Source organism: Capra hircus, chromosome 11, assembly GCF_001704415.2.
Source record: "Capra hircus breed San Clemente chromosome 11, ASM170441v1, whole genome shotgun sequence".
Lineage (NCBI taxonomy): Eukaryota > Metazoa > Chordata > Mammalia > Artiodactyla > Bovidae > Capra > Capra hircus.
Window position 1 is genome coordinate 2,059,589 of NC_030818.1, and position 22,755 is coordinate 2,082,343.

General features: G+C 50.6%; 1 protein-coding gene across 1 annotated transcript in view; it reads left to right on the top strand.

The window, feature by feature from the left end:
- The window catches only part of KCNIP3 (potassium voltage-gated channel interacting protein 3), a 99,186-nt gene extending 76,431 nt beyond the window's left edge, over positions 1-22,755 (top strand). Inside the window, exons 3-9 of the mRNA XM_018054834.1 lie at positions 7,694-7,818; positions 8,280-8,349; positions 8,613-8,683; positions 18,451-18,558; positions 19,261-19,365; positions 20,013-20,075; positions 20,646-22,755. Of these exons, the coding sequence (XP_017910323.1) occupies positions 7,694-7,818; positions 8,280-8,349; positions 8,613-8,683; positions 18,451-18,558; positions 19,261-19,365; positions 20,013-20,075; positions 20,646-20,693 (590 nt within the window). The 3' untranslated portion in view covers positions 20,694-22,755. The remainder of the gene's footprint in view (positions 1-7,693; positions 7,819-8,279; positions 8,350-8,612; positions 8,684-18,450; positions 18,559-19,260; positions 19,366-20,012; positions 20,076-20,645) is intronic.

Consider the following 22,755-nt stretch of genomic DNA (forward strand, 5'->3'; position numbering starts at 1 on the left):
CACAGCCAAAAATTAATACGTTATTTTTTTTTTTAACTGGGCTTCAGCAATGGCTTAGCAGTAGAGAATCTGCCTGCCAAGGCAGGGAACATGGGAGACTGGGATTTGATCCCTGGATTGGGAAGATCCCCTGAAGTAGAAATGGCAGCCCACAGTGTTGTTGCCTGGAAAATCTAATGGACAAGGGAGCCTGGAGGGCTGCAGTCCATGGGGTTGCAAAGGGTCAGACATGCATGTGTGTAGCAATAGTGGAATTAAAACGAAACCAGAACATGTGAGTTGTGGAAAGAGACAAAACTCTGTCCATCACACCAGTAAACAGAGAAATATGTATATACCAGAAAGTCATGGCCAGATGAAGGAAGTGAAACAGAGACAAGGGAATATAGGAATGGCGGGGCGCAGGACACCCTGGAGGAGGTGACAGTCAAGCAGAGGGAAGCAGGCAGCGTGGATTCTGCAGAAGAGCATTCACGCCAGAGGACAGCAACAGAGTGCGCCTGGTGGGCTTGAGCAGCTAGAGGGGCAGCGTGGCTGAATCCAGGGAGTGGTGAAGGGAGGGACCCAGGAGATGAGGTCAGAGCTGGGGGCAGGGAGCACAGTTATTGGCCATTTACAGACTTCTGTGTTTATACTCAGAGCCGGGGGAGGCTGTTACACAGAGGGGGACCTGAGGATATATGTTTTCAGCAGCTTCCTCCAGTCCTATTTGTAAAATAGACCAGCAGGATGCAGGGCAGAAGCAGGAAGGCAAGGCAGAAGAGACGGTTGCGGGGGAGGGCCAGGGAAGGTGGGAGGGGGGCTCAGACGCGGGTGCAGGTTGAGGGGAGCGCTGGCAGGGTTTGCATGGGGGCTGAGGGCTGGGAGGAAGGTCTATGCCCAGGCTTTTGGTGAGAGCATCCACAGGGTGGAGCCGGGGAAGGCTGTGGGTGGAGTGGGTTTGCAGGGGAAGATTAGGAGCTCAGTTTGGGTTTGGTCCATCTAAGGACCTCCTGGATTTCCACTTGCAGGTGGTAAGCAGGCAGGTGAGTCCAGAGCTCGGGAAGTAGTTAGCCCACATTTCCTGACTGAGGCTTGACTCTGTAAGGAACTTGCTGATTTTGCAGGTTTATCGGGTGTAACTTTTTCTTATCATTCTCAGATGGGTTTTTCATACTCGTGATTCTGAACACCAGTGTGCGTGTTTATTAGCTTTTCCTGTTCCCTTCTCTGTCAGTTTCCTGTGTATATCCTTTAACCATTTCTCCTGGGATTGCTGTGCTTATCTTCCAAGTCACCAATGGTTCTTCCCGACCAAAGGTGTTCTCTCTCTCTCTCTCCCCTCTCTTGATCTGGGGACTCTAATTACTTTTAAATATTTTTATTAACCTGTATTAAATGCATTCTGGCTTCCCCGATGACTTGGCGGGTGAAGAATCCATCTGCAATGCAGAAGACCCAGGAGACTTGGGTCCAATCCCTCTGCCAGGAATACCCCCCAGAGGAGGGCACGGCAGCCCCCTCCAGTATTCTTGCCTGTAAAATCCCATGGACAGAGGAACCTGGTGAGCTACAGTCCATGGTGTCACAAAGAGTTGAGCACAACTGAGAAACTAAGAACGTTAACAAAACACATTAAATGCATATGTAAGGATGGATATATATATATATATATAAACATGGAGTCCTAACTGCTGGACCACGAGGGAATTCCCCTTGGTTTTGAATTTTATACCAAAAAAAAAAAAAAACAAAACAAAAACCAGAATCATGGTCTCCTAGGACTGTTTTTTCAGCTACACTGTTTCTAAGACCCACATTGCTCTGTGTTATAGGTCATCCATTTTTCACTGCAGTACAACGTTTCCTCCGGCGGGGGCACAATCTATTCATCTGCTCTGTTGTCCATGGACGTTTGGTTGATTCAGGCTGTCTTTACTGTGGAGTCCTCTGGGGACCCCTGAGCAATGATTTTCTCTGGCATGTATACCCCAGGGAGGATTACTGTGCCCTAACGGTTGTTGTGCGTGCTCAGCCATGTCCGACTCTTTGCGACCCCATGAACTGTAGCCCGCCAGGCTCATCTGTCCAGGGGATTCTCCAGGCAAGAATACTGGAGTGGTTGCTTTTTCTAAGGTATGCAGACGTGAAGATGCAAGCGGTTTTCCACAGTGGTTGTACCAATGTGCGCAGCCACCAGCATGTTTAAAAATGTCCATTGATCTCTGTCCTCTCCTGTGACCCTTATTTCATTATTCTTGTTTCTTGTCAGTCGGAAGGTGTGGACTTCTCATCGTAATTGCATTTGCTGTTTGTTGAGGAGGTTGTGCCATCTTCCTGTCCTCATTCATGTCTGGTCTCCTTTTCCGATGTTTATCAATTCTAGACCTTCTTCTTCCATCAGCTGTAAATATTGCCTGCTGTCTCCTCCCTCTGTGTTGAGCATCCCTCGTGGTCATGGTGCCTTTTGTTGAACAGAAGTCCTTTGATGTGATGGAGTTCATCAATTTTTGTCCTTTCTGGTTTGAAGTTTTAAGAAATCTTCCCCCACCTTTAGGTTGGCAAGATACTGTTTTACATTTTATTTTTATTTATTTATTGTGAAGTTTTATTTATACTTGGCTGCGCTAGGTCTTTCTTGCTGAAAGCGGCTTCTCTAGTTGCAGCAAGCAAGGGCCACTCTCTAGTTGCAACTTGTGGGCTCTAGAGCTCCGGCTCAGGAGTTGGGGCGCACAGACTTAGTTGCTCCAGGGCATGCGGTACGTGGGATCTTCCCAGACCAGGGATCAAACAAGTGTCCCCTGCATTGGCAGGCAGAGTCTTAACCAGTGGGTCACCAGGAAAGGCCTACATTTTATTTTAACTCTAGAGCTCACTTTTCACGTGTTATCTGTAGTTAATCTGGAGCTTGCTTTTGCACATGGTATTTATTTTCTTAATATGATGATTTATTTTCTTTATGATTTATTTTCTTTATATGATGATTTATTTTCTTGATGATTTATTTTCTTTATATGATGATTTATTTTCTTGATGATTTATTTTCTTTATATGATGATTTATTTTCTTGATGATTTATTTTCTTTATATGATGAGTCAGTTTTCCTAACACTGTCTGTTATGCTAAACAACTGGCCTTTCCCCAGAGCTTCTGGGAAGGTCCCGCTGTACCTCAGCCTCTGTTTGAGCTCTCTGGCCTGTTTGTTAGTGTGTTTGACTATTCTTGTACCAAGCACACAAGTTTTATTACAGTGATTATAAATGTTTTAGTATATAATAGGGAAAACTCTCTCTTTACTCTTCCTTTCTAGATTCTTATGGATTTTTAAATTCTTCATTATACATTTCAGAGTAAATTTATCAAAGTCCTCAAAAATCCAACTGGATTTTTGATTGGGATGGTGTTGAATTTATAATCTATCACAGGAGAAATAACATCTTTATAATGTTATTATAATCGTGTCTAAGATGCAATGTCTTTCTTATTCAGATTATCTTTCTTTGTAGAGGTTCTTTGAGTTTTGGTTAATACTTAGATACTTTTTAGTTTTAATTTCTATTATGGATGTTATTTTTCTTGTATTTTCTAGGTGGTTATTACTGGTATAGAAAATTGCTATTGATTTTCATAAATTAATCTCACATCTGGCAACATATACTGAACTCTCATGTATATTGATTCTCTTGGTCCCTGTAGGGACATGTCATCTATAAATAGTGTTAATTTTATCTTATACTTCCCAACTCTTACACTGTTTGGGGTTTGTTTGTTTGTTTGTTTCCTTTTTCAAAATTTCCTTAGAGTATTTGCCAGACATCCTTTAGTGGTAACTGTGGCCAACCTTGGCTTGTCCCAGATCTTAAAGAAAATGTGTGTGAGCCTTTGCCATTAAACCTAATATTTTCTGTAAAGAAATATTTGTTTTACAAATATAAGCAACATCAAGTTTATAAAGTTCCCTTATAAAGTTCCTAGTTTGCTAAGAGTTTTTGCTTTTTTATTTTAATTATAAATAGATGTGGATGTTTATCAAATGCTTTTTCTGTATTAGGGTTTTCATATGATTTTCTCTCCTTACACTCTTACAGATAAAACCTTTTTGATCCTGGTGTACTTTTTTTTTTTTTTAATTCAGTTGCATTAAGTTACCTAACATGCTTTAGGATTTTGCATCTATGTTCCAAAGTGAAATGGGCACATAATTTTCTTTTTGTTCATTTGTTTGTTTTTCCAGCTGTATTAAGCTATAATTAACACCTAACATTGTGTAAGGGTATGTAACGATCACCCACAATAAAGTTAACTGATGCATCCATCACCTCAGATAAATATCATTTTTTTGTTATTGTGGTGGTGAGAACGTTGGAGATCTGCTCCCCGTGGTTAAGAATCCACCTTGCAATGCAGGGGACATTGGTTTGATCCCTGGTCAGGGAACTAAGATCCCACGTGCCTTTTGGAACAACTAAGTCTATGCATTGCAACTACTGAAGCCTGTGAGCTCTGGAGCTCACACCAAAACGAAGACTCAATGAAGCCAGTAGTGAATTAATTCAGTTCAGTTCAGTTCAGTCGCTCAGTCGTGTCCGACTCTTTGTGACCCCATCAATCGCAGCACGCCAGGCCTCCCTGTCCATCACCATCTCCCGGAGTTCACTCAGACTCACCTCCGTCGAGTCTGTGATGCCATCCAGCCATCTTAATTTTAAAAATAATTTTAAAAGATCTACCCCTTAGCAACTTTCAAGGGTACAGTACAGTATTGCTAACTGTAGTCACCATGCCGTAGCTTAGATCCCCCAGAAGTCATTCGTCTTATACTTGGAAGCTGGTGCCCTTTGACCAACATCTCACCACCCCCTACCCTCTGTTTCCTGGCAACCACCAGCCTACTCTGTTTCTCTGAGTGAGGCTTCTGTAGGTTCCACATGTAACTGAGATCATACAGTATTCGTCTTTCTTGACTTCTTCGCTTAGCATAACAGCCTCAAGGTTCGTCCGTGCAGTCACTATACTTTGCGCTCTCGTGTTGTCCTTGTGTGACGCAGGAGTCAAGACGGCTGCACTGATCACGGGATAATCGATATGGAGGTCACCGGTGAGCGAAGCAAAGCAGTGTGCTTGGAGTGGCGGGCACAGGCCCCGTGGGAGTGAGATCAGGGGAGGCTAAGAGGAGAGGAGGCGTAGACGGTGAGTTACAGGAGAGAAGAAAGCAGCAGCTTGAGAGGAAAGTGGGGTCCGTGGAGAACCCGCCTGCCAGTGCAGGAGATATAAGAGACACGGGCTCAGTCCCTGGGTCGGGAAGATGCCCTGGAGGAGGGCAAGGCAACCACTCCAGTGTTCCCGACTGGAGAATCCCGTGGACAGAGGCGCCTGGCGGGCTGCAGTCACACGACTGACGTGACTTAGCACGTGACTCTTACTGGCGTGCAGTGGTGTTTCACCGTGGCTTTAGTTTGTATTTCTGTAATTGGATACGGTGTTAAACATCTTTCTCATGTTTATTTGCCATCTGTATATCCTCTATGGTGAAGTGCTTGATCAGGTTTTTTTTTTTCCCCCCATTTATTAATATTGAGTTGTACTTTTTCTTACTGATAAATTTTGAGAGTTCTTTATATATTCTGAACATCCTTTGTTAGAAGTTCGATTTGCAGACCTGTCGTTTCCCTTTCTATTTAACAATGTCTCTTACAGAGCAAAACTTTTCTTCCCTGGTGGCTCAGATGGCAAAGCATCTGTCTGCAATGTGGGAGACCAGGGTTCGATGCCTGGGTCGGGAAGATCCCCTGGAGAAGGAAATGGCAATCCACTCCAGTACTATTGCCTGGAAAATCCCATGGACAGAGGAGCCTGGTAGGCTACAGTCCGTGGGGTCGCAAAGAGTCGGACACGACTGAGCGACTTCACTTCACTTACAGAGCAAAACTTTTCTTATTAAGAAGTACGGGTCTTCAGCGTTTTCTTTTCTAAGTCATTCTGTTGGTGCCATGCCTAAGAACTCTTCGCCTAAATCCAGGCCATAAAGACTTTCTCCTATTTTTTTCTAAAAGTTTTATAGTTTTACGTCTGACTTTTAAACCTATGCTCCATTTTGAGCTACGTTTTGTATAAGAAATAAGGTTTAGGTCAAAGTTCACTTTTTGAGTACATGGATGTCCAATTTTTCTTTAGCACCATTTGTTGAAAAGAATTAAACTTTTTCCATTGAATTGCTTTTGCACGTTTGTGAAAAATCGTCTCAGTCGTATTTATGTGGGGTGTATTTCTGGGTTCGCTGTTTTGCTCCGCTGACCTGCGTCTTTTCTCCAACAGCACTCATTCTTGATTATTATATCTGTAGAATGTCTTGAAATCAGATAGACTGATTTCTACCACTTTTTTCTTTTATCTAATCCATTTATTTTGCCTTTCCACATAAGTTTTAGAATCAGTGTGTCTCTATCTACAAAAAAAATTGTCCTGGGATTTTTACTGGAATTATGTTAAATCTGTAAATCATTTTGAAGATAATTGACATCTTTATAATGCTGAGTCTTTCAATCCGTGAACACAGTGTGTCTCATTACTTATATCTTCTGTGATTTCTTTTATCCGCATTTTGTCATTTTCAATATTCAGATTATGTGCCTGTTTTGTTAGATTGTTTTACCTATTTATTTTTACATTTTGTATTATTTTTATTGTTTATTATTATCATTTTATATTTTATATTTCATTATTTATATATTTTTTCATATTTTAGTCTATCTTCCCTACTTCACTTATGGGATGGGTGATTGTAATTAGTATAACAAGTTTTTAGAATTTTGGTTTTCCAATGGTACATTGTTGATCAATAAAATGTAACTGATTTTTTAAAATATGGACCATTTTTTGGAATTATATACTTATTTTTTTTGGCTACACTGGGTCTTTGTTGCTGCATACAGGTTTTCTATAGAACTGTGATTGATTTTTGTATTGACTTGGTATCCTATGACCTTGCTAAGCTCATTTATTAGAGGATTTTTTTGTATGTTCTTTGAAACTATCTACATGGATAACTATGTCATCTGTAAATAGGGATAGTTCGGGTTTCTTCTTTCTAATCCGTGTCCATGTGACCCTGCTGTCCATTTTGATGTGTTGTGATTAAATAAAAGATCTGGTCCCTACCCTACAGACAGAGAACTTGAAATTTTACTTTCTACTCAAATGTGAATTAAGCCCGTACACGAAATGCAGCCAAGCAGCAGTGTGATGAGCCAAGAGGGGTGCCCTTCCCATTCCTGGGGGAAATCAGGGAGGGCTGCATGGAGGAGGTGGTCCAGGAATTGGGTCTTAGAGGTCCAGGTGCCCTGCAACTTGTCTCTGTCTTTTTCCTTTCCACCTCCCCTTGTTTAGTGCGTTTCCAGTACAAGACTCACTCCCACCTCCCACCCCCATCCCAGCATATGGCTGAGAGGGTGGGCATGCTCCAGGTGAGCCCAGCAGGGAGGGCCCATTGTGTGTGAGGAGCAGGGCAGCAGAGAGACCGGGAGGCACAACTGAGTGTGCTGTTAAGCTGCACCCGGTCCATTTGTGCAGTGCACAGCCTGGGCAGCCGTACCTGGTAGTCACACGAGGAGAGTCTCCCCACTCCTTACTTCCACCCGGAGCCTGGCACCCACACTGGAGAGAAATGGGGGCAGGGCCACATGTTCCACCCTCCTGGGTCTGTGTCCCCCGCAGACAGCAGCGACAGTGAGCTGGAGCTGTCCGCAGTGCGCCACCAGCCAGAGGGGCTTGACCAGTTGCAGGCACAGACCAAGTTCACCAAGAAGGAGCTGCAGAGCCTCTACAGGGGCTTCAAGAACGTAAGTGCCCCACATCCCCCACCCCCGGGGTTGGCCCTGATCCCCCGGCTTTCCTTTGCTGGCTGCAGGGTGCTGGCACACCTTCTGGAAATTCCCCACGGCACAGTGCATACCCCAGGGGCTTTATGGGGCTGATGTTTTGTGGGACAGCTGTCTGCGGGGAGGGCCAGGGCCCAGAATCACTGTCCTGAAGGCACTTCCCTTATGAGTGTCTCAGTACCGGTGCAGTGGAGGAACATGGGGACAGACCAGCCTAGCATGAGGGGTCCTGCCACCTCCTCCTGCCTACCCCTCCCATGATGCCCACTCCATTGGGCTTTCCCCTGCCTGGGGCTGGGGGAGCGCAGCAGTGCCTTGCGCAGCAGGCATCGGCCAGAGGGAAGAGAGAGGCCGGGCCCCCTGGAGTCGGGGTGCAGGGCAGGGTGGCTGGGGTCACTGAGAGGAGCCCCTTCCTACTGCAGGAATGCCCCACAGGCCTGGTGGACGAAGACACATTCAAACTCATTTACTCACAGTTCTTCCCTCAGGGAGGTGAGTCCAAGGCCCACGGTTCCTCCCGAAGTCCCCACTTCCCTGTGGCTGCCCTGCAGAGTGTGGGCTTCCCTTTTATAGGGAGGGGACCCTCAGGCCCCCACATCCTCCCCACCATTCCTTGCCTGGTGCTGCCTCCGTCCAGCAGGAAGGGTGGACTCCAGCCCGGGACGTGGTGGGAATGCCCAGTGGAGCAGCATGGGGTTGGGACATGGGCGGCCAGGCGGCCTGGACACTCCCAGCCTTGCCCTTGGTCTCCCTAGATGCCACCACCTACGCACACTTCCTCTTCAACGCCTTCGACGCCGATGGGAATGGGGCCATCCGCTTTGAGGTAGGTCCCTGTCGGCCGCTCCCCATCCCTGGCTCCTGCATCCCCCAGGCGTGGCACCACCCCCTTGGGGCCGTCCGCAGGCTCAGATGTGGCCCTGGTGTCAGCGGCCCCGTGTGTCACCCGGGGAACACATGGTCTCCGTGTGGCTGGCCCTGGGCCTGTTGAAGTCAGGGTAATTCAAGTTTGCTGTCTGGCCATCCTATTCCCAGCCTTTCCTTCCAGCCCTGCCAAGCCAAGGTGCACTGAGGTGGTAGTGACCCAGTGGAAATTTGCATTTGAAAAGGGAGCAAGGTTTAACTAGAGGTCTGTGCCCAGAATTTACCCCGTTGCCCCCAAACAGGCAGAGCATCCCTGCCTAAACAGGCTTGGGGGTTGTCCCAGCCACAGTATGAGCCAGCCTCGTGCTCCCCCACCACTGGGAAAGCAGCCGCCTGCCCCCAGGAGGGCCCTGCCTGGGCTCTGAGCAGGCAGCACGTGGGCCCCACTGACACCCGGCCACACAGCATCAGTTGAGAGAGGCCCCAACCGCGGAGCCCAGGCCCCTAAAAATAGCTGCAGGCAAAAAGCTGAAACCTCTTTGGAGAGGAAAACCTTGCTGAGAGCCAGGCTTAATCAATAACCACCCAGCTCAGCTTCCAAGGCCAAGGGCAGCTGGCCGGAAAGTGAGAGAGAAAGCCCCTGGACCGGCCGGGGTAATAACCCGAGATTCCGCTCAGCATCCCTTTATGCTCGCATGCAGCCCGGCTCACTGACATCGGGCCGGGCGGGGCGGCCCAAGGGCATCGCCAGCTCTGTGCCCGCAGGGGCCCCACCCTCCCCGGGCCACACTTGTAGTGTGCCTGTGAGCTTACAGTGCTTTCAGCTTTTCTGTTTTCAGTTCTGCCTGCACATGGTAAAATTACAGTCGGTCCAAAGGGGTCAACAGGGAGCATTCACTGTTCTCCCTGGTCCCACCCCAGCCTCCACCGTGACCAGTTCTTATGTGTCCTGTGAGAGGCACCTGGGGCTCCTGGGAGTGAAGTGCCAGAAGCAGTTGTGTGACCCGCCCAGGCAGGGCTTGGATGAGGGTGTCTCTCGTTCAGGAGTCGGATGACCAGACCGCTTAGCGAGGCCCTGGCACAGTAGCGGGTGTCAGGAAGGCCTCTGTCAAGCTCCTGTGGTCCCGTGGAAGTGGTCGATGGTGGATCTTTGTTGGAGGTGCCTGTGCTGGTCCCCTTCTGCTAGGCACCGGCTCAGAAAGTTGTGCATCTCTGGCATGAAATTAACTTCTCAGGTTCCTTCCAAGGAAGTTTGTTTACCTTGAGAATCGTCTTCCTTGTTCACCTGCAGGATCTTGATATCAGAGCTCTGCTCTAGGAAGCCTTTTTGGAGTATACTTCTCAGGGACCTTCCACTGGGCAGGGCCTAATCCTGGGTGCACCACAGTGGGGACCCCTGTGGTCAGGAAGAATCTGGAGGGGGTGGGGTGGGGGGACACTCAGCCCACCTCGCTGCCTCACACCAAACCTCTCAACGTGCCCTTAAAACCGAAAGTCAGGGGCCTCCTTGGTGGTCCAGTGGTTAAGAATCCAGCTTCCAGTGCAGGAGACGTGGGTTCGATCCCTGATCAGGAAACTAAGATCTCACTTGCTGTGGGGCAACTGAGATCGAATGCAGCTAAAAATAAAAATAAATATATGAATATTTTAAAACAAACCAGAAAGTCAGATCTGCCTATTAATATTTACAACAATTCAAATCCTTTGTGTATATTCTTGAGATAAGACACATGTTAACTAGAGTTTATTGATATGGTAGCTATGACAAACCTAGACAGCATCTTAAAAAGCAGAGACATCACTTTGTGGACAAAGGTCTGTATAGTCAAAGTGATGGTTTTTCTGGTGGTCATGTGCGGATGTGAGAGTTGGACCATAAAAAAGACTGAGCGCCGAAGAACTGATGCTTTTGAACTGTGGTGCTGGAGAAGACTCTTGAGAGTCCCTTGGACTGCAAGGAGATCAAACCAGTCAATCCTAAAGGAAATCAACCCTGAATGTTCATTGGAAGGACTGATGCTGAAGCTGAAGCTCCAATCCTTTGGCCACCTGATGCAGAGAGCTGACTCATTGGAAAAGACCTTGATGCTGAGAAAAATTGAGGGCAAGAGGAGAAGGGGGCGACAGAGGATGAGATGGTTGGATGGCATCACCGACTCAATGGACATGAGTTTGAGCAATATCCAGGAGGTAGTGAAGGACGGGAAAGCCTGGCGTGCTGCAGTTCGTGGGGTTGAAAAGAGCCGAACATGACTTAGAGGCTGAACAACGACAGCAAAGTTGACGTGAACAACCTTCTTTTGCACTGGGAAAATGAACTGATGTTTGAAATGCTTTTAAAATATTTTTTCAATTAAAGGAACACTCTGGAAAGTACTAAATACCTGTAACTTATAAACACCAACTTTTGATGTAGTAAGCATACCTCAATCTTATGTGTGCTTCATGGGATTATATGGATTTTTTTTTGGCTGTGCTGGGTCTTCACTGCCGCACAGACTTTTCTCGAGCTGTGGCAAGCAGGGGCTACTCTGTAACTGCAGAGGCTCCACTTGTTTCAGAGCACGGGCTCCAGACTCCTGGGCTTCAGCAGCGGTTGCACATGGGCTCAGGAGTTGCGGTTCCTGGGCTCTAGAGCACAGGTTCAGTAGCTGTAGGGCGCGGGCTTAGCTGCTCATTGGCCTGTGGGATCTTCTTGCACCAGGGGTTGAACCCACGTCTCCCACACTGGCAGGTGGATTCTTTACCATTGAGCTACCAAGGAAGCCCAGATTTCTTATCTTCTGTTAAAATATGTACACTCAGTGGACCAAAATAATATCAAAGTATGTATATGTTATTTAAATATGTATATCTAAATCTCAAAAAATGAAAGAAATATAACACCGTTTCTCCTTTCCTGTACCTTCATTTTCTTCACTTATACACACACAAGACCTTCAGGCTCCAGTAGACTTTTGGGTGTGCTTTGAAGAACAGCAGTCACCACCCGCAGACACACCTCGTTTGTTTTAGCTGACTGTCCCTATTCGTCTCCTGTGTTGCCTGATAGTATCCTTTTTATTGCTGTTTCTCAACTGCCCAGGTTAGACACCGTCCCTTGGCTCTGCACGAGTGAGGAGTTGGGTCTCCCACACACACACACACTTTGCCCATCCGCTGGCTTTCCAGAACTATGGAATTCAGATTGGATAAGCACTCTTGGTTTTCTCCTGACGTGAATTTGTCCCCCAGCTGAGCCTGTCAGTGAACTGTGATTATGTTTCCCTTGCCTGCACAGATTTTTCTTTTGCCTACAGTTAACAGTCATTTGGCTGGTAGCTGGCATCACTGACTCGATGGATGTGAGTTTGAGCAAGCTCCGGGAATTGGTGATGGACAGGGAAGCCTGGTGTCCGTGGGGTCGCAAAGATTCGGACACTATTGAGCAACTGAACTGAACTGAATGTGACCTTACCAGTAATTCACCCTTGACTCTTCTCCTGTCGTCTCAATGAACATCTCCCTAGCCTCTGACCAGCTCCATCATCATGGTGCTGATTGTCCTCTGTGGGCCTCCTCCCCTCTCTCCTGGATTGGGTCTCCTGGTTCTGGACTCCTTCATCTTCTTCCTTGCTTTACTTTTTCTGCAGAAGCATAGGAGGTGCTCTGCCCCTTTGCTTCAGTCGTCTCTGAAGCACGACTGTGACCCCCTGGACTGTAGCCCACCAGGCTCCTCTGTCCGTGGGATTTCCCAGGCCAGAATACTGGAGTAAGTTGCCGTGCCCTCCTTCAGGGGATTTTCCTGATCAAACCCACGTCCCCTGGATTGCAGGCAGATTCTTTACCGCTGAGCCACCAGGCAAGCTCCTTTCAAAAGCATATCTTCCGGGAATTTCCTGCAAAAGCCTGCGTGGGAGGTCATTTCTGAGCCTTGGACACCTGCGAGTACCTTTGTTCTGTCCTCCCTCTTTCTGTTTGTTTTTTAAATTTATTATTTATTCCTTGGCCTGTGGGTCTCAGTTGTGGCACGCGGGCTTAGTTTCTCTGCAGCATACAGGATCCTAGTTCCCCGACCATGGATCGAACCTGTGTCCCCAGCATTGCAGGGCAGAGACTTAACCTCTGGACCACCAGGGGGTCACTGTGTTCTCACTCTTGCTTGACCTGTTGTGTGGAACCAGAGCTCCGGCAGAGGCTGTTTCCTACTGATTCCTGACCCTGTGGACAGGACCTGATTTGGTGATGGTTGTAGTTCCGGTTTGGTTTTCTTTCTCTCTGGAAGCTCATAGGAGCCTGTCACTGCACCCATTTCCTGTGATGGCTCGTGATGGTCCTGCCACACCTCGCGCTGTTTGCCCTCATCGTTAGGTCCTTGGCAGGACCTGGACAATCCCAGCCTTCCCCTTCATCCCCAAGGACACGGCCCCTCCGCTTCCTCGGCCTCTGCCTGGAACTCCTGCTGCTCGAGTTTCAGTCCCTCTGGAGCGGACTGCTCGTTATCTGCTTTTCTCTTCTCTTTTCCAGTTTGGCCTTTGGAGGCGGCTTTATGGAAGACGCCACGTGCTTTTCTAACCCTTCTTCTGAGTGTGTCATGTTGCTTTCTCCCTTTTAATTCCCAAGAGCTCTTTCTTGTTCCCAGTGCTGACTTAAAAAAAAATAAATAAACGCACAGCCCGAGTTGTTAAACTGCCAAGTCATATCTGACTCTTGGCAACCCCATGGACTATAGCCTGCCAGGCTCCCCTGTCCATGGAATTCTCCAGGCAAGAATACTGGAGTGGGTTGCCATTTCCTTCACCTGGGTATCTTCCCAACCCAGGGCTCAAACACACATCTGCGTTGGCAGACACTGAGTCATAGGCTTCTCATAAAATAAAATAAAAAAGCTACAACCTGAGAGTTGTGAGTTAAGTTTCATCTGGGGACAAAAATGAGGACTATAGCCAAGGAGTTATTTCTCCACTGATCTCCAGTAGCATATTGGGCACCTACCGACCTGGGGAGTTCCTCTTTCAGTATCCTATCATTTTCTATCATTATCCTATCACCAGAATCTATCATTATCCTGTCACTGGAATGCGAAGACAAGTGGGCCTTAGAAAGCATCACTAGAACAAAGCTAGTGGAGGTGATGGAATTCCAGTGGAGCTATTTCAAATCCTGAAAGATGATGCTCTGAAAGTGCTGCACTCAATAATGCCAGCAAATTTGGAAAACTCGGCACTGGCCACAGGACTGGAAAAGGTCAGTTTTCATTCCAGTCCCAAAGAAAGGCAATGCCAAAGAATGCTCAAACTACCGCACAGTTGCACTCATCTCACACACTAGTAAAGTCATGCTCAAAATTCTCCAAGCCAGGCTTCAACAATACGTGAACCGTGAACTTCCAGGTGTTCAACCTGGTTTTAGAAAAGGCAGAAGATCCAGAGATCAAATTGCCAACATCTGCTGGATCAGCGAAAAAGCTAGAGAGAGTTCCAGAAAAACATCTATTTCTGCTTTATTGACTATGCCAAAGCCTTTGACTGTGTGGATCACAATAAACTGTGAAAAATTCTGAAGGAGGTGGGTATACCAGACCACCTGATCTGCCTCTTGAGAAACCTGTATGCAGGTCAGGAAGCAACAGTTAGAACTGGACATGGAACAACAGACCAGTTCCAAAGACGAAAAGGAGTACGTCAAGGCTATATATTGTCACCCTGTTTATTTAACTTATATACACAGTACGTCATGAGAAACGCTGGGCTGGAAGAAGCACAAGCTGGAATCAAGATTGCCGGGAGAAATATCAATCACCTCAGATATGCAGATGACACCACCCTTATGGCAGAAAGTGAAGAGGAGCTAAAAAACCTCTTGATGAAAGGGAAAGAGGAGAGCGAAAAAGTTGGCTTAAAGCTCAACATTCAGAAAACGAAGATCATGGCATCTGGTCCCATCACTTCATGGGAAATAGATGGGACAACAGTGGAAACAGTGGCTGACTTTATTTTTTGGGGCTCCAAAATCACTGCAGATGGTGACTGCAGCCATGAAATTAAAAGATGCTTACTCCTTGGAAGGAAAGTTATGACCAACCTAGATAGCATATTCAAAAGCAGAGACATTACTTTGCCAACAAAGGTCCATCTAGTCAAGGCTATGGTTTTTCCTGTGGTCATGTATGGATGTGAGAGTTGGACTGTGAAGAAAGCTGAGCACCGAAGAATTGATGCTTTTGAACTGTGGTGTTGGAGAAGACTCTTGAGAGTCCCTTGGACTGCAAGGAGATCCAACCAGTCCATTCTAAAGGAGATCAGTCCTGGGTGTTCATTGGAAGGACTGATGCTAAAGCTGAAACTCCAGTACTTTGGCCACCTGATGTGAAGAGTTGACTCATTGGAAAAGACCCTGATGCTGGGACGGATTGGGGGCAGGAGGAGAAGGGGGCGACAGAGGATGAGATGGCTGGATGGCATCACCGACTCGATGGATGTGAGTCTGAGTGAACTCCGGGGGTTGGTGATAGACAGGGAGGCCTGGTGTGCTGCGATTCATGGGGTCACAAAGAATCGGACACGACTGAGCGACTGAACTGAACTGATAGCCAGGGAAGCAGCACTTCAGATAACTGAAAAACTGCTCCAAGGAGATAAGAGGTGGTGTTGTTCAGTCGTCCAGTGTCCGACTCTTTGTGACCCCATGGACTGCAGCACGCCAAGCCTCCCTGTTCCTCACCATCTCCCAGAATTTGCCCAAGTTCGTGTTCATTGCATCAGTGATTCTGTCCAGCCATCTCTGGACAGAAGAGCCTCTGACACCCTCTTCTCCTTCTGCCCTCAATCTTTTCCAGCATCAGGAACTTTTCCAAAGAGTTGTCTGTTCGAATCAGATGACTAAAACACTGGAGTTTCAGCATCAGCATCAGTCTTTCCAGTGAACATTCAGGGTTGATCTCCCTTAAGATTGACTGGTTTGATGTCCTTGCTGTCCAAGGGACTTTCAGGAGTCTTCTCCAGCACCACAGTTCAAAAGCATTGGTTCTTTGGCATTCTGCTCTCTTTACGGTCTGGCTCTCACAACTGTACGTCACTGGAAGACCATAGCCTTGACTGAAAGTGAAAGTGAAGTCGCTCAGTCGTGTCCAACTCTTTGCAACCGCATGGACTGTAGCCCACCAGGCTCTTCCGTCCATGGGATTTTCCAGGCAAGAATCCTGCAGTGGGTTGCCATGGCCTTCTCCAGTATAGCCTTGACTATACTTACCTTTATCGGCAGAGTAACGTCTCTGCTTTTCAGCACACTGTCTATGTTTGTCATCGTTTTCCTGCTAAGAAACAATCGTCTTCTGATTTCGTGGCTGCAGTCGCCGCCCACAGTGATTTTGGAGCCCAAGAAGAGGAAAGCTGTCACTAGGTCCACCTCTCCCCCCTCTATTTGCCATGCAGTAATGGGGCCGGATGCCGTGACCTTAATTTTTAAAAATTATTCGATCTTAAGCCGGCCCTTTCACTCTCCTGCTTCACCCTCATCAAGAGGCTCTTTAGTTTCTCTTCACTTTCTGCCATTAGAGTGGTATAATCCGCGTATCTGAGGTTGTTGATGTTTCTGATGTAGGTCAGCATATATGTAATTTTGGTGAAGGGGGAGTACACGCAATCAAGCACATTTTTTTTGCAGAAGTTTTCTGATAGTCAGGGGCTTCCCTGGTGGCTCAGATGGTAAAGGATCTGCCTGCAATGCAGGAGACCCAGGTTCTATCCCTGGCTTGGAAATATCCCTGGAGAAGGGAATGGCTACCCACTCCAGTATTCTTGCCCGGGAAATCCCATGGACAGAGGAGCCTGGCGGGCTACAGTCCTTGGGGCTGCAAAGAATCGGACATGACTGAGTGATTAACACTTTCATTTTCTGCTAGTCGCAAGGAGCAGTCACCATGAAGGATTTTAGTGCTTTTCTAAACTTAAGGGGATACAAGAGTCAGACTCATAAAACTGGCTCCTGAAGATACACCTAACTGTCTGAAGACCTGTCCTGCCAGTTTTTCCCAGAGCACAGAGGGCCTCATTCCTGCTCTCCAGCCTGAACTCCTTTCAGGGGGTGTTGAAAATCAGCAGTTGTGCACCACATGACTTAATCCCTGTAGAGATGGTTGGCAAGAGCTGGTTTGTAGTTGGCATCAAGTATTCCTTTTTGATGGCACCCTATTCTTATTCCTGTTCTTGTTATTTAGTCACTAAGTCATGTCCAGCTCTTTTGCGACCCCATGGATTGTAGCCCAGCAGGCTCCTCTGCTGGACTGGGTTGCCATTTCCTCCTACAGGGGGTCTTCCTGGCACAGGGATCGAACCCACATCTCCCATGTTGCAGGTGGGTTCCTTCCCCCTGAGCCACCAGGGAAACCATTCTTATTGTAAGGATGCCAGATTTCTAACCCCTGAATCAAATGGTTCCTGCGATTTTTTTTTTTTTTTTTTTTGGTCCTGGAATACTTTTTGTTTCTTCAAAACTGCTTATCTTAGTTTTCCTTAGTCTGTCTTTCTCAAGATACAGGCTTCCTCTGATCCAGAAAATCAAAAGTTTGAATGAGGTCCTGTTGGTCCAGTGGTTAGGGCTTGACACTTCACTGCTAGGGCCCAGATGTGACCCCTGGTTGGGGAAATTAAGATCCCACAAGGCACGTGGTGCAGCCAAAGATGAACATTAAACTTTGGGTGGGGACCAAGCCCCTTGGAGGAGGGCCCTGTCCCTTCACAGCCTGCTGTCCCCCACTTCTCACCTTCCAGACAGCCCCTCGCAGCTCCCCTTCTTTCAGAGCAGCCTGGGAGACCCCGTGGGGCAGGAAGGGCTTTATCTTCGAACCTTCTGGAAGTGACAGGAAAGAACTGCTTTCCACCAAATGTTCTAACAAAACAGTTGTTTTCACACAAAAGCTGTTTGAACGTTCATACCTTGTCACGTTAATCATAATCTGCCCCGTCTCAGATGTGACTGCACACAGGTGCAGCAGAGCCCCAGAGCTGTTGGTTTCGTCTTTAAGGAGTGGTTTTTAAGCACTTGACTTCCCTGGTGGCTCAGACGGTAAAGCATCTGTCTACAGTGTGGGAGACCTGGGTTCGATCCCTGGGTCGGGAAGATCCCTGGAGAAGGAAATGGCAACCCTAGAAAATCCCATGGACAGAGGAACTTGGTGTCCATGGGGACGCAGAGAGTCGGACACAACTGAGCGACTTCACTTTCACTTTTAAGCACTCTGGCATGCAGGCACTTGATAAAGTGGACAGCGCACACTCTTCACGGAAGGAGCACCCTCAGGCCTTCGCTGTCAGCGGCAATGCATCGGATGGGTCTTATGCACCAAACGTTTAGGAAGTCCCTGGTGCCCCAGTGGTTAGAACTCCACGCCTTCAGTGCCGCGGGCCTGAGTTTGATACCTGGGCAGGGAACTGAGACCTCAAAGCTTCGCAAAAAAAAACCAAAAAACAAAAAAGTCATACATTTGAATGTCTTTTCTTTGAGACGATCAACACCAGCCACCATGCCATCCCCACCACACAGATGCACGCGTGCACGCACACACACACACACACACACACACACACACACACGCACGCACGCACATTGTATTCACCTGAGGGGCACCATCCGCCCGGTCTGTGACGGAGGCGCCTCACCTATACAGATGTGCACTTCAGTGGAAGCCACATGGCAAACTGGAACTAGATTCTGGGGCCTAGGCTGTCACCCCCCCACCTTTCTCCACAGGACTTTGTGGTTGGTCTCTCCATCCTGCTGCGAGGGACAGTCCATGAGAAGCTCAAGTGGGCCTTTAACCTCTACGACATTAACAAGGATGGCTACATCACCAAAGAGGTACGCGGCTTCCGGGGAGCTGAGGGTAGCCTGTCTGCCCGCTCCGCTGCTGCACACCCCCAGCCTCTTTCCTCCTCTCTCTCACTGCCCTCGTTTCCCGTTTCCCCTCCCTGTCCAAAGACAGAGCGCCCAGCCTGCCCTCGGAGGGGACAGTGGCCAGGAACTCTTCTGCCAGGCTCTCGGTCTGGATACCTGGGTGTGCGGAGCGTGGAGCTTGTGTGCCCCTCACCACACGTCTCCGTCCCCGTCAACAAGGTCCCCGATCGCCGTTTCTTACGACGAGGTCATGTGGGAGACCCGAGTGGAGAAGCTGGAGGCAGGGGTGGGGGAGCTGGCCTTGGTTCCCAGCAATCGAGGGAGGGCAGTGTGGTCCCGTAAGGTAGGGTGTCAACGGGCCCCCAGTCCAGTTTTGTTTGGCCCAAACACTCTTGTGTGTGTAAGAAATTGTTCATATACCAAAAAAAAGAAGTATTCCGTATACCAGAGTGTTTGGCTGGAACACTCTTTGTACATGGAGTAGTTGCTTTTCATATAGTGTCAGGTTCTAGAGTTTGCACATGAAAACCTATCTGCAGATGCCCTCGTGCTGGGTGGACTGGATGGGGCTGAGTCTCTCTCTCTGGCCCGTGCAGCCCCGCCCGCTCACCCACCTGGCAGCCAGGCTCATGCCAGCCCCTCCGCCTTCCCCTCACCCCCCCGCAGGAGATGCTGGCCATCATGAAGTCCATCTATGACATGATGGGCCGCCACACCTACCCTATTCTGCGAGAGGACGCACCCCTGGAGCACGTGGAGAGGTTCTTCCAGGTGAGCTCGCGGGGAGGGGCCGCCAGAAGAGGAGGGAGGGCCTTCCGCCCTCAGGGCCCCCTCTGTGTGCCTTCCTACTCCCGCGGGAGGTGCAACTGCCCTCCCCCATCCGGCTGGCTGAACGAATTAAAGCCATCCCTGTGCCCCCCACCTGCTGACCCTCATCTCAGAGCAGTCGGGCTCCTGGATTCTGAGTCAGCCGACACCCCCGGCCAGAGCTTCTCCTGCCCGCTGCCGCCCCGTCTCCACCAGGGACTTCTCTCCGAGGAGAGGGGGTCGGGGTCACCGCTCTGTGTCCATGGGGCCCAGGGGGACTGAGGCTGCATCTCCCGCTTGCTGAGGGCCCTCAGCCGCTCCACCTCCCCAGCTGCCTGTCAGGGAGGTGAGGGGGTCCATGAGCACAGGGGTCCCTGCTGGGAGGTGGCTGAGGTTGGGGGCGGACTGGGGAGACAGCAGAGTGGTTGACAGTGTGGTGGAGGTGGCTGGAAAGGGCGCTTATGTGGCCTGGATCCCAGGGAGGGGGCCGAGGGGACGGGCTGGGGTGGAGGGCGCACGCCCACCCGCCCGCCCACCATCGCTCCTCAGGCCTGGGGCAGGGGCAGCCCCAGCGGGACACAGCCTCACTGAGGGCATGGCTTGAGTTGCAGAAAATGGACCGGAATCAGGATGGGGTGGTGACCATTGACGAGTTCCTGGAGACCTGTCAGAAGGTAGGCAGCATCAAGGCTCGGAACCCCTGCGTCCCGGCCCTGCCAGTCCCCTCCTCAGCGCAGACTTCCGACATCCACTTGCACTGTTTCACCGGCGCTCACTGCTGCCCCGCCCGCTCCTGCCAGCCCACAGCCTAGCCAGGCCACGTCCTGCAGCTCTGCCCTCAGTGGACCCATCAGAGGGGATGGACCCGGGGCCCTGAGGACTGGGTCACACTGTGGGAAGGAGCCTGGAGTCCCCCCACCCTGGCATTGCAGCTGACTGTCTTCTGCAGAGCGCTTTCAGCGGGGAGGACGCTGGGCCTCCACCTGCCTCCCTCCCCTCGGCTGCCCTGGCTACATCTGGGTGGGCGGCAGTTGTCTATCAGTGGGTTATCAGCTCCCAGACGGACTGGCCGTCAGACCCTGGAGCTGGACACAGGCTCTGTGTCACCGGCTCCTCCTTCGTCCAATGAGACGGGAAGAGTCCCTGGAGGGCCACAGGTCCCTAATGAGACCGCGAGCACAGTGAGGCTGGAGATGGGCCCCGCCCAGGGCTGACCAGGCCTCTCGTCCTCTCTCTCCACGCAGGACGAGAACATCATGAGCTCCATGCAGCTGTTCGAGAACGTCATCTAGGACTTGTGCGTGGGGAAGGTGGGGGAATCCCTGAGTGGCTATCACCACCTCTTCCCCCAAAGAAACCTCAGTCCTGCCAGGAGCAACCTCCATGAAAAACTTTTTTCTAATATATTTGCACAAAGTGAATAGTTTGCTCCACACACACACACAAACACCCTCCCCGCCCCCCCAACACACACACCCTTCATCTGGGCTGGCAGGTGGAGGGACAGAGATGAGAGAGGGGCTAGGTCTGGCTGGGAGCTGAGTCCAGGGGACAAGAGCCGCACAGCTCCCAGCACCCCCCTCCCAGGCCTCTTGGGTCGACAGCTGAAAGAGAGGCATCTTCAGGCCTCTGGCTGCTGGCTCCTCTACAGATGAGGGTCCAGCCTGCAAAGCTAAGGCCCCAGCCCTGCGAGCCCACTTGCCCGCCCCTCCCTTCCGCCACCCTTCTTTCCCACTACACTCACATGTCAGGCCCTGGGGGCTGTTCCGACCTGCTTGTCCCAGCCACTCCCTGCCCACCGACGACCCTTCCAGAATGGCCCTCAGCTCAGGACCCCAGAAGGGCAGCGCAGGGTCAAGGGATTTCAGACCAGGAAAGAGGCGGCACTTAGACAGAGCCTGCTGCTTCCTGGAAGTGCTTCCCTGGGTGTCAGGACACCCGCCGTCCGCTGAGCTGGTGTGAGCCCCAGTGGGGATGCACCAGTGGGCACTGTTCTCCACCCAGTAAGGGGGCTTGCCAGTCTGGGGACTGGGGTTCTTGGTGGGAATCTGACGGGACCTCTCTGCCAACGCCGCCTCCCTCACTCCAGCTGGCTCAGTGAGGGCGCAGCAGGAGGAGCTGCCCACAGCCCTCAGGCACCCAGGTCATCATTCAGGGTTCCTGAGAAGAGGTCCCAGGGCTCAGGGCCTGGCAGCCAGGGAGCCCGGGGGGCCAAGCAGACCTGGGAAGGGGCTTCTCTCTCCTGTTGGCCCCCATCTCCTTTGCCCACGTCAGCTTGGATGAGCTCCCCTCTTCGTGGTTAGGGTCCTGGAGCCATGTGGCTGCCCCTTCACACACAGGCTCACCCCAACCCCATGTGCAAAGCACAAGTGCCCCCAGAAGCTCAGGCTGCAGCCCACGAGGGGAGCCTGAGACTCTGCTTTTCAAGGCAAGGCCCTCCTGGTGGGCTGAGGCTTGGGCCCCACCAGCCCACATCAGGAGGCCCCTGGGGTTCTGTGGGGAGTCGGTTCTGTGCCTCCGAGCAGTGTGTGTGTGGTGGGGGTGGCTTGAGGCCCCACCCCCGACCCCGGACTCCCCGAGGCAGCCCAGCTCACCAACATTCAAAAGCACAAACCCCAGGGATTCTGCTTGGCCGGGTACTGCCCTGAGGACGGAGGCAGACGCCCGCCGGAGCCCAGCGCCGCTAGGGGGCGCGGGGCCCAGGGGCAGGTCACCAGAAGCCGACGGGAGCAGGAGCGGGGCTGCTCCCCCTGGCCCAGGCCGCCCCGGAGGGGCGCAGCCTCAGGCAGCATGGCCAGTCCCAGGAACATTCCCGGTCATACATTCCATCGGCTGCCGCCCCCGGTCTCTGCCCGGGCCTGGCCTGAAGATGAGCGGGGACGGGGCAGCCGAGACCGTGGAGATGGGCTGGCTCGGCCGCGGGGACCCCTGGGCACCACACATGGGCGGCCCTCCCTTGGAGTTGCACTGACACCCCACCTACAGCCTGACTGGGCCCCCCTCCTGCTCCCCGTCCCCGGGGAGGGGGGCATCAGCGTTCCCTGGCTCAGGGATCTTCTCCCCGCCCCCACCCCCGGCCCTCCGCCCAGCCCTCCCCGCTGGCGAGGCTTTGCTTCTGAGGGCCAGAGGCGAAAGCAGAGGGTCACGGCCACCACGCTCTGCCCTCCCCACCTTGGCCTTGGGCTGCACGCGCCCCTGGAGGGGTGCGCCTCCCATGCTGGGACGCGGGCTGGCCGCATGTCTGCATGGCAGAAGTGTCTCCCTTGGGCGCGGCCGAGGAGGGTGGTGCCTGTTCTCAGCGCCCACCAGTATTCAGTCCTGTATATTTTAATAAAATAAACTTGACAAAGGAGA